The 12,451-nt window shown below is 34.7% G+C and overlaps 1 protein-coding gene across 1 annotated transcript in view; it reads right to left on the bottom strand.

Annotated features, from left to right (window-relative positions):
• The window catches only part of LOC126908410 (aminopeptidase N-like), a 40,870-nt gene extending 28,547 nt beyond the window's left edge, over nucleotides 1-12,323 (bottom strand). The window contains exons 1-5 of the mRNA XM_050690445.1: nucleotides 11,797-12,323; nucleotides 8,897-9,052; nucleotides 8,489-8,791; nucleotides 7,461-7,641; nucleotides 6,900-7,138 (exon numbers count right to left, since the gene is read on the bottom strand). Coding sequence (XP_050546402.1) covers nucleotides 6,900-7,138; nucleotides 7,461-7,641; nucleotides 8,489-8,791; nucleotides 8,897-9,052; nucleotides 11,797-12,239 — 1,322 coding nt within the window. The 5' untranslated portion in view covers nucleotides 12,240-12,323. The remainder of the gene's footprint in view (nucleotides 1-6,899; nucleotides 7,139-7,460; nucleotides 7,642-8,488; nucleotides 8,792-8,896; nucleotides 9,053-11,796) is intronic.
• Between the last annotated feature and the right edge of the window lie 128 nt (nucleotides 12,324-12,451).

The following is a 12,451-nucleotide window of genomic DNA, read 5'->3' as shown; positions in this document are numbered from 1 at the left end:
CCACTACAATGTGCGTAGTAGGGAGTAGACATTCTCTCATAATGCTAATTAAACTCTTTCTATGAATACTGTCGTATGTTTTCCTGAAATAAATAAAAAGAAGATGGATTTATTTGTCGAATTCTCATGCCTTTTGCAATATCTACCGAAGAATAAATATTTGGTTCATTGTTGATTTTCCAGTTGGGTTGGGTTTATATCTTTCAAAGTTAGTTCTGGGCATTCCAAGGCTCTAGGTCAAAAATGAAGACTTCGTCCGGTTTGTCACAATTTAATAGCTGGTCAAAGTATTCACTCCATCTTTTAGCTATCTCTTCATTCGAGGTTATTAGCGACCCATCATCATGTTTTAAGAACCTCTATTTTTTTTTATATCCACCTGTAAGGTGGATTATCTGCTTGTACAGGGGTCTGGATTTATGCGATTTATAATCGAGCTCTGCTTTTTCCATCATGTCCCTAAGGAATTTACTTTTTTCACATCTCATTATATTGCTCGCTTCTCTTTGGCAAGTTTTGTATCTGCCGAACAGAGTTTCATTATTTATGTAATTCAGTCAATTCCTTCTTGCAGAATAGTTCTTCTTTTCTTAATAGCTTCTTTGCAGATTCTGTTAAACCATGGTTTAGTTTTTAACTTTTTCTTTTCTAATATTTTTTTTGCTACACTATTAGTGGCACTTCTTTTTTGCTCCCCGTTCTTATTCACATCTGCGTCGGCTACTACTTCACTTCCTTGTAAAATGTTCTTAGTTTTGTTACTAAATTCATTGTTTAGTGATTGATCTTCCTGTTTGTCAATATTAAACCGTCCTACGTTTGTTATTTATTAAGTTTTTAAATTTTAATCTCATCCATATCCCAACAAGTAGATGATCCAAAATCAAATCGACTCTTCGTAAAGTTTCTAAATTCCGAACACCATTCTTGAATCTGCTATTAATTAGTACGTGGTCTATCGGGTTTTTATATTTACTTAAATTAAAAATAAATACTTTATTTGTTTCTTAACTTATCTGGGCAGATCCAAGTATACGTTCTTCCTTGGGAAAATGGTACTTTTGATCACCAAACCTTTTCTCACAGCAAAATCAATAAGTTTTGATCCATTATCATTTGACATTGCATGCAAGCTATGATTACCAACGGTGCTTCTATAATATTGCTCCTGTGGCGGTCGAATATTCTAGAACGTTCGGCCGCCGCCGCCTCTAGAAGATTCGTCGCTCTACATAAGCGTGTGGCGGTCGAATGTTCTAGAGAGTTCCGCCGCCGCCTCTAGAAGATTCCTCTGACTATTTAAGGGCAAGATCGTCGCTCCAGTCATTCAGTCGATCAGTCAATCACTTACGCATTCTGTCTTAGACGCGCTTCGTCTCTCGCTGTTATTTGTTAGTTCGTTGTAATATAGTATAGTTGTTATTAAATCGTAAAAGTGTTTATTACTTCTATATATTACACCTCGCTGCATTGGTGACCTCGACGTGATCAAGTATGAACGCCGAAGAACTACGCAATCAATTGGAGGAGTTACGCCAAGAAAACGCTCGCCTTTCAGCGCTACAGGCACAGCAATATCCAACGNAGCACTACAGGCACAGCAATATCCAACAGCTTCAGTGAATCGCGTTGCCGTCAAGTTGCCACCTTTCTGGTCCGAAAGACCGAGCTTATGGTTCTCACAGGTTGACTCGCAGTTTGCAATCTCGGGAATAACAAGTGAGGAAAAAAAATTTAAATATGTTGTGGCTCAGCTTGATACGCGTTACGCCGCCGAAGTAGAGGATATTATTACTAACCCACCGCCTACTGAACGCTACAAACATCTACGCGCAAAACTCGTTGAACGGTTGTCTATCTCAGAAGAACAACGTGTGCGGCAACTCATCAATGAAGAAGAACTAGGTGACCGTAAGCCATCACAGTTCTTACGACATCTCCGTTCCCTTGCCGGCACTACTACATTACAAGACAATATTTTACGTCAACTTTGGCTCCGCCGTCTACCATCACATGCACAAGCTATTTTAACCGCACAATCAGAGCTTCCTCTGGATAAGGTAGCCGAGCTGGCTGACAAAATTGTTGAAGTGCAGCCAGCCCCCTCGCAATTCGTCCATGCTTTTGCCACGACGAACAATAAAAAGGAACTCAATGTTTTAGCTGCCATTGAAGCACTCTCAAAACAGGTAAGCGATTTATGTGCTAAACGTCCGCAACGTTCCCGCTCTAGGTCACGTAACCGTTCAAACGTGGAACTGACTAACGGCAAAGGATGGTGTTGGTATCATAGCACTTATGGAGAAAAGGCTGCCAAATGTAAGGCTCCCTGCAAGTATCAGGAAAACTCCAACGACAGTCAGTAGCGGCGGCAACAGACTGTCCGAACCCGAGCAGCCGCCTGTTTGTTACAGATCAAATAACAAAACGCCAATTTTTAGTCGACTCCGGTTCCGACTTATCTTGTTACCCTCAACGGCTACTACGGGAACGACGCCATGCCACCGATTACGACCTCAGCGCGGCCAACAACAGTACCATAAAAACTTACGGGACGGTCCATCTCAATTTGAATTTAGGACTTCGACGCAGTTTCCCGTGGAGTTTTATTGTCGCCGACGTGAGTACTCCTATCATTGGTTCCGACTTCATGGCATACTACCACTTGCTGCCGGATTGCCGTACCAAACGTCTTATTGATGGTGTCACAGGCTTGGCTGTGAATGGTAAGGTTTCCTCTGTAAATCAATGCAGCATAAAATCAGTTGCCAACACTTCCCCTTGGGCTGCACTTCTCGCAGAATTTCCGGACATCACACGTCCCACCGGATTGCCCAGGACAATAAAACATCAAACAGTGCACCACATTCTTACGACACCTGGTCAGCCAATAGCCTGCCGCCCACGCCGCTTAGCTCCAGGTAGACTAAAAATCGCCAAACAGGAATTCGCGGAAATGGTCAAGGCAGGTACCGCTAGACCTTCAAGCAGTCCGTGGTCTTCACCATTACATTTAGCACCGAAAGGGGAGAACAGCTGGCGTCCTTGCGGTGATTACCGCGCGCTGAACGCCCGAACTATACCAGACTCCTATCCAGTCAGACACATACATGATTTCTCGCACAACCTGGCTAATTGCACGCTATTTTCCACAATCGATCTGGTAAAGGCTTACCATCAAATACCTGTTAATCCGGACGATATATGCAAAACAGCCATTACCACTCCATTCGGACTTTACGAATTTCCTTTTATGACATTCGGATTGCGAAATGCTGGACAAACTTTTCAACGCTTCATAGACGAAGTTACCAATGGGTTGGACTTCTGTTATGCATATATTGATGACATTTTGGTATTCTCTAAATCGGAAGAGGACCACAAACAGCATTTACGCACTCTTTTCGGGAGACTTTCTGACTACGGTGTTGTCGTTAACCCGCAAAAATGTGTATTAGGTTCGGCTGAGGTGAAATTTCTAGGTTACCTAGTATCTTCTGAAGGCACCCGCCCGCCACCGGAACGCGTCGAAGCCCTACGACAGTATCCATTGCCAAAATCTATGCAAGGATTACGCCGGTTTTTGGGAATGGTAAATTTTTATCGCCGGTTTATTCCCAAAGCTGCCGACCTGCAAGCACCACTTCACGGTATTCTCAAAGGCCCGAAGACAAAAGGTTCCCAACCGATAGAATGGACTCCCGAGTTAGAAAAAGCGTTCACCACATGCAAAGAAAGTCTTGCGACCGCTACTCTTTTAGCACATCCTCATCCAGCCGCACGACTTGGACTATTCACAGACGCATCTAGCCAATCTATCGGCGCATGTCTGCAGCAGCGAGTCAATAACATCTGGCAACCCATAGCATTTTTTTCAAAGAAAATGTCGGTGAAACAAAGTGCGTGGCCTGCGTATTATCGTGAGTTGCTTGCCATCTATGAATCGGTGAAGTATTTCAGGCACATTGTCGAAGCACAACCATGTACCATTTTCACCGATCATAAGCCACTCGTATATGCTTTCACCCAACGGAGAGAAAAGATACCTCCTACGCAACTCAACCAGTTGACATTCATATCCGAATTCACCACCGACATTCAACACATTAAAGGTGATGAAAATATCGTCGCGGATACAATGTCACGCATTGAAGTTGTGTCTCTCCCGCTGGACTACCGAGCTCTTGCTGCATCTCAAGACACGGATGATGAACTCAAACATTTTTCTGACAACAATTCATCTCTTCATTTGGAGAAGGTACTAGTGCCAGGATCTTCAATCTATATTTATTGCGACACGTCAACAGGACGCCCACGACCATTTTTGCCACAACGATTCCGGCGTCACGCATTTGATCAGTTACACAACCTTAGTCACCCCGGTGCACGCGCAACAGCTCACTTAGTTTCAGAACGATTTGTGTGGCCAGCAATGAAAAAGGATTGCCGTTCCTGGGCACGTGCCTGCGTCCACTGTCAGCGATCGAAAATAAGCCGACACGTCTCAGCCCCACTGGGAAACTTTGAAACACCTTCACGCCGATTCAAACATGTTCATGTCGATATCATCGGTCCATTGCCGCCATCACAGTCCTTCAGGTACTGTCTGACGGTAATCGATCGTTTCACCCGTTGGCCGGAGGTGTATCCACTCGAACGTATAACAGCAGACGATGTCACTAAGGGTTTCCTCAATTGCTGGATTTCACGCTTCGGAGTACCTCAATACGTTACGACTGACCGTGGTACTCAGTTTGTTTCAGCTACTTTAAAAACTTTAGCAAAACGTTTTGGTTTTACGCTTCGCCCCACTACCAGTTGGCATCCTGCTGCAAACGGATTCGTCGAACGAATGCACCGACAACTAAAGGCAGCCATCATGGCCCACGCAAAAGACTCGTGGACTGAGTCACTGCCTATCGTGCTTCTCGGAATACGTTCTGCGTTTAAGGAAGACTTAAAAACCACGTCTGTGGAACTTGTTTATGGGGAACCTCTTAATCTTCCTGGTGATTTCTTCACAGACAATCAAGATAATAGCAGTACGAACGACCCTACTAGCTTACTAGATCGTCTTCGCAGTGTTATGAATAAAATCCGTCCAGTACCTGCATCTCGCCACTCAAATCCACGATCATTTGTTTTTGCGGACCTTAAGGACTGTTCACACGTATTTCTCAGGGAGGGAGGTGTCCGAGCAGCACTTCAACCGCCATATCAAGGTCCCTACGAAGTAATTGCCCGAAATGACAAAACGTTCACAATAAAAGTTCGAAATCAACCAGTTACGGTGACGATTGATAGAGTAAAACCTGCCTACCTCATGGTGAACGAAAGCACAACCGATAGCCAGGCACATGCTCCACCAGCGACTGCCCCGAATACGCCCAAACAAGAACAACCGCCTAATACCGATCCATCAACGCAGCCAGTACGAACAACTCGCTCAGGTCGCCGAGTCAGATTCCCGGACATTTTTGACCCTAGCTAACTCCACTCCATAGAGGGGTGGTGTGGCGGTCGAATGTTCTAGAACGTTCGGCCGCCGCCGCCTCTAGAAGATTCGTCGCTCTACATAAGCGTGTGGCGGTCGAATGTTCTAGAGAGTTCCGCCGCCGCCTCTAGAAGATTTCTCTGACTATTTAAGGGCAAGATCGTCGCTCCAGTCATTCAGTCGATCAGTCAATCACTTACGCATTCTGTCTTAGACGCGCTTCGTCTCTCGCTGTTATTTGTTAGTTCGTTGTAATATAGTATAGTTGTATAATAGTTGTAAATCGTAAAAGTGTTTATTACTTCTATATATTACACCTCGCTACACTCCCTACTTACTTTTGTGTTAAAATCTCCCAGAATCAGTTTGACCTGGCCCACCAAAGTATTAAACAAATTCTTAAGTGTTGCGTAGAAGAGCTCTTTTTCTATTTCATCTTTATCTTCGTTAAGCATTTACATTAATTAAAACCAAATCAAAATTTTCTGTTTTTAGCGTCCTTGTAAATATTCTTGCGTTAACATTTCTAAAATCTTTTACTGTATGAATGATTGTTTCATGTACCGCAAAGTCCATTCCTAGTCTGTGAGTTTATTCACATTGTTATTAAAAATAGTCGTTTGAGACAACTTTCTTATGCCGGCATCTTGGCATCTCATTTCCCGAAGCGCCAAACATTTTATCTTGTATTTTTCAACTTTCTAAATTAACAGTCGCTGCCTCTTTGTACAAGGTCCTTACGTTCCAAGTACCACACAATAGTTCCGATTTCCAGTTTCCAATTTCCAGTCATTTTTCTGTTAAGTCTTGTCCGAGGCTTGGTGTTTGAGAACGTATGTTTATTTTTTAAAAAGTAGGGTCGTTAGCCCTCAACCCCCAATTTGGTGGACCAGTCTACTCCAACCAATTAAGGTCAGAGTAGAAGGAGTTCGAGGACCCGAGATCGTCATACCCGTCACACTAGATTAGTGCTCCCCTGGGGAGAACTCATTCTATAGTAGTCTCAAATCTAGAAATTGTCTACTCTCAGAATTATTGATTCAAATTTTTTAACCGCCATAATTTTCCTATTAATATATATGTTAATATATATATTACTATAACCTATATTTACAAACCAGTTAAATACAGATGTTAAATACAAATCCAAATATATGAAAAATAATCATAGTTCCTAGGTAACTGAAATTTTATCTTAAAAGTTGATAATATGATAATTAACATGTTACAATAAAATTTTTATCCAATTAAAATTGAACTGAGTAAACTTGTTCCTGATTACTCTATCATTTTTTAGGCTTCTTACCTTTCTTAAGCATTCTTAAACACGTCCATTTATGAATTTCAAAATTAAATGGAAATAATTATAAATTAAAAATAACTTATTAATTTCATAGAAACTTACTTGTTAGTATTCAAATATAATATTAATGACTGCCTAAATAGGTGATCAGTTATTATATGTTTAAGCATTCTCAATATAGAAGCTCCTTTCTCGTAGACAATTTCATCAAATATATCCGTGATTTCATCAGGAGATTTAACATGAACTGTCATCGAATGTCTAGATACTTGATCGTATGATAATGCTATCTGATGCTGTTCAACAACAAATAAATCTTCCATTCGCCATTCGGGCTCTACCTAAAAATATAGTCTGCATAAATTTTAATTAGTTACATATAGATGGTATCGAGAAAACTTGCTAAGTCTAAATTAAAAACAAATTTTACTTTTAAATAACTATAGATATTATAGTATACTGTAGAATGTATACAAAAATTGATATTATGCTCTTAAATTTCTTCGAAAAAATAACTATTTTAATTAGGGAAAATAATTTACAATTATCTAAGTTTTTCATCAATATTTATTTAAAAAAGACAAATTGTCTTATAATTAAGCTTATCAAGTTTTTTCTCATTACGATAACTTAAATAATTTTATTAAAAAAATTGTATTTTACAATTTTAACTGCAAAATATTGGAAAAATGTTGCAAAAGATTCGTGTAACCACACATAATCCCACCAAGAACAAGTAACAATATTTCCAAACCACTGATGTGCCAATTTATGTTGAACTGTTGTGGTAACAAGTTCCTTACTTTTTTCGGTTGAATTTTCTGATATCAATAAATATTTTTCTCTGAAATTTTTAAACAGTTATAAAAATTGACATTGAAGTAGATAAAATAGTAGTTTTGAACATATTTAAAAACGAAGTAAATCTAAGAAAAAACGACAGTTCTCCTAAATTAAGAATTTTTTGTTTTTTTAATCTCTCTTGTTCTTGATTCCATGCATTTTATCGTAACTATGGTTTAAGTTAAAGTTGTAAGCGAAAATTTGAGGTTTATTGATTTAGTTTGTGATTAATAAAGTTTCTTTAACTAACTTTTCTGTATTGCTTGTTTTATACACTCTATCTTTTATATTCCAAAAATATTTCTATCATGCATTTTCTTTTATCGTTTCTTTTGAATACAGAACTTAGGATTGAACAATTTAGTTTTAAATGCATTTATATTTTGATGATACTTTTTGGTGTTATAAAATATTTTTTAATATTACGTATTAATTGCAAAAGTAAGGTGGGTTATGATGGTGAGGTTAAGTTTCTACAACTTCTGTTATTGAAATCAAAATTTTAAATTTGAATGATAACTATTTCAATCTAGTCTAACATTAAACAATTTTTTTAATTATCTTATTAATCTTCTAAAGGCTGAAATTTTTTCTGCAAATTGCCAATTTTATTATCTTCCCCAAATATGGAGTAAGATAACATAAACTGTTGTACATTTTGTAACTATAACTTTTGTTATAAAAATGGGTTAATTAATAATTAATAGGTGTTAAAGTAATACTTTTAAAATTTTCTTGTGCTCGACCCTCCTGTATAAAATATTAATTATACAATTATACGCAGGTATTTTCTAATTTGTATTTTTTCCCTAATACCCCTTATAAATTGAAATACAATTTATACTTACTGATATGTATTTAATCCCCAATTTTCACCAAAAATAGCGCCTGCTACAAAATTAGGTACAGCGAGGAAATCCATTTTTTCTACAGAGTAAGGTATAGTTGTGAAAAGTTCCATTAAGTGGAGTAATTCTGCTGCTCTTTGTCGAATATAATCCGTTTGGTTTATATATTCCTTGTGCGTGTATACGTGAATTCGTTTTTCGTCTGACGGTTTTGTAACAAATTCAGAAACTGATATTGCTACTAAATAGGTTGGTAGTGGTTCACTTACTTTATAATCATCATATATTAAGTTACCGATAGGGCTAAAATAGTATACATTAATTTAAAAAAAAAAAAAAAATTACCTTAGTTTATTATCACTAACAATATATATTAAGTTATTGTTTAATATATATAATATTACATACGATGCCCAGCTTTTATTTATTGGATAATTTGATAAAGATATTTGTGTATCTTTTCTTATAATAGTAATATGAAATGGTGTTTTGTATATTGGTTCGTCATAGCATGGAAATGCTTTTCTTGCGTGTGTAGGTTTAAAATGGCTTACAGCTAACCATCTAAAATTAGTAAAATAATACTATTTATTTATAGTGCACTTTAATCGGTGGCAAAAATAATATATAAACCATTTTTTTGAGCTACAAAATATAGAAGTTCTTAATAATTTTTGCACCTAAATTAATATTTAGTATAAGAAATGCTAAAAACATTTTTTTATTCTAGCTCACAAATTGAACCTATAGTAAAATGGAAAACTATATAATCTATACACTTAAGCAGATTTTAATTTGGAGCCATATAAATTATACTATATGTATATATGTATTTAATAGTTAGTGTTTTACACCACTATAATTAAAATATAAAATCAAATTGCTTAAAATTAGAAATATTGAGTAATAGCTAGATTACTAATCTTAGATATTTACTAATACAGAATTTTTGAAGTAGAAACTACTTTATGGATAGGTGTAACATATAGATGTATCTTATAATCTGCTCTGATACATAATCAAAAATAAATCATATAATTTTTTATATTTTAATTTAAAAAAAATAGTATTTTTGTATTTTAGTTGTAATAGTCCACCAATATTTTCAAATTAACACGATTTTTTAAGCCTCAAAAGTTGACTTTGTTAAAATAATGAAAATTGATCACTTGTGACTAATATAATTTAAAATTTAAAAATATTTAACCTACAACACCAAAAAGAATTACTAAAAAATCGTGTATACTTATTTTGGGAACAATAGTTGGGCTGTTATTATTATTATAACCATTATTAACACAATGACATAAAAGTAATTTTTTTGTGGATTTTATAATTTAAATAGTTTTAATAATTTCTTATTTTAAAATAATATCATAAAAGATTGAAAAATTAGCCAATGCTGGTAAAATTACTTAACGACATACAATTTTCAAATAATTTTAGTTTCGATACGAAGCTGAGAAGGTATTAATTTTACCATGATGTGTTTTTTTTTTTGTGTCTGTTACCACTTTTTCTCAGCTCTCACTGAACCGATTTCTTTCAATGATACGTCAAAAGATCACAAATCGTATTTAGTCGAAGACATTACCCTCAAAAATTGAAAAAAATTCCCTTGTTCCCCGTAACCCCCATTTAGATGCGTGATATCATTACCTTTCATTTGGTATATATTTTTTTTATATCTGACCCTTTTTACATGCCCACAGAAGGGGATTTTAAATGACAACTTTTTCATAAAAAATTAATTTTTTCAACTTGACTTTTGAAAATGTTCCTGAAAGTCTGACACTTCTATATATATATTAAATTAAAGCTAATGTAATGTACTTTATTATGGAAAAAAAAAATGTTGGACTTTATTTTATCTTCACGGTGAAAATGGCTACCGAATGCTTTTTTTGTGTGAAAATTTTCAATTTTGTATTTTACATTTTTAACTTTATAATGCTATAACTTATTGAAAAGTGTATGGATCAACATAATTTTTTTATGAAAAATAATATTTTTTAATAATCCCTTTTTCATTTGACATACTTTATCTTAATCAGGATATTAATAAGGAACTAGCAGATCATGTAGCTTTTGGAATAAATAACCAATTTTTTAAAATTAAACACTGTCTAAAGATTTGCATCGAAGCGTTTTTTTTTTATAGTGATTATAATCACTGTCAGATATCATTATACGTGATCCAAATATGCCACGTCACCACTGTGCCGCGACCCCCCTGTGCTGGTTTTTTTTATTCTATTTGTGTGTGCTACTACTAGTCTATAACATTCCAAATTTTTTCGTAACATGTTGCTATATAAATCATAAATTTAAAAAAAAAAAATGATTTTTAGTTTCATCTGAATTTAACAGTGGATGAAATAAAAAAATTACTGTAAATAGTAATTATAAAATTTCCTGATTGCATATTATTCTTAACAATACCATTTTTTCTATTTAATGATGTCAATTTCAAACTTGCAAATTAAGCTAAAAGTTATGGTAATAAATTCATTTTTTTTTTTATTATTATAAATTTTTACCCCATTGTGCTAGGTTTTTATACTTAAACCTTACTGTACTGATTTTTTAAAATTAAGTATAAAGTTTGTCATTTATTTTAAAAAGCTTTTACTCGATATTTGAAATAGTTTGTCAAAAATAAAACATTCAATAGTTTAAATTTAAAGGAGAGCAAACATTTCACAAAATTATGTACTACGAAAGATAATTTTAGGAGAAGGAATATGGGATTTTTTTTTTAGTTATTCCACTTTTTGTACAAGATTTTCTATGAGAAAATTAATTGACATAACGTTTTTAAAATAGTCATTAATTAAAGAATCTCACCAAGATTTTATTGATAAATTGCTAAATCAATCCGGTTCTGTTATAAGCTCCCCTTAATTTAAACTTGAAATTACAATTAAGATTCTAGTAAAACATATTCTAGAAAACAGTCATGTTATCAGGAGTTTATTTTAGGAGGAATATAAATAATATTTTATCTGTTTACACAATGCTATCAAGTTTAACTTCATAAGTATAATACATTAAATATTAAAACTATTAAGACTATTAATTTAAAATTAAAAAATATTTAACTCAAAAAGCCACAAATAATTGCGAATACGTATTTGAGTAACAATGTTACCATTATCAATGCTAAAAATATATTGACACCCCAACCGAAAAAAAACCCTTTTATACCTCTTGGGCCGTCCTTTATGTGTTTATTTAAAAATATCTCTTATATTAATATACTAAATATTTTTTAAGATTAAAAATTACTAATAATAACATCTAATCACCTAGTTTTATTATATTCTTCATCTCTGTAAGAGCTTCTATATAGACCCGTCATGTCAGTTCTCAACTTTGAATTGTAAACAATTTCCACTTGGTATTGTCTTCCAGTTATTAACCACTGTTCATTCAAGTACACTTTTAGCTGTTCATTTTTTTCTACCAACTCATGATTGTTAACTTCGATTTCCCTTTTTGATTCTATATCAAATATTTTAATGCTCTCTATATCTAGATCAACAACATTTAATGTTAACACAGATGTGGTTTGTTGAGCTTGTATCTTAATTTTTGTTGTGCCACTATAAGTGAAATTATCACTTAACACGTTTAAAAATTGCAGATCATAAAACAATGGAATTGTGCTAGTAGGTAAGTGAAAAATATCCATGTCATCTTTAGCCAATACGCAACAGCAAAGAAACTCGATCAGTATAAAAATTTTCATTGTGAAACAGAATAATAGTATTTAGAAATAATTATAAGCATTTACTGTGGACTTATTTCTAAACTACCAAATCTATGACTAATTGTTTTGTTGAGTTTATTAATATGTCAAGTATCTTTCAATAATATACTTAATATTTATTTGAACGTCTTATCTTTGAAATGATAAAAGTAAAGTTATAATAACGTAGTACTCAAAGATATCAATAGAAC

This window comes from Daktulosphaira vitifoliae, unplaced genomic scaffold (assembly GCF_025091365.1).
Source record: "Daktulosphaira vitifoliae isolate Bord-2020 unplaced genomic scaffold, ASM2509136v1 Scaffold_5, whole genome shotgun sequence".
NCBI classification, from domain to species: domain Eukaryota; kingdom Metazoa; phylum Arthropoda; class Insecta; order Hemiptera; family Phylloxeridae; genus Daktulosphaira; species Daktulosphaira vitifoliae.
The sequence above is the reverse complement of the archived record's forward strand: the minus strand, read 5'-3'. Positions and strand labels throughout refer to the sequence as shown.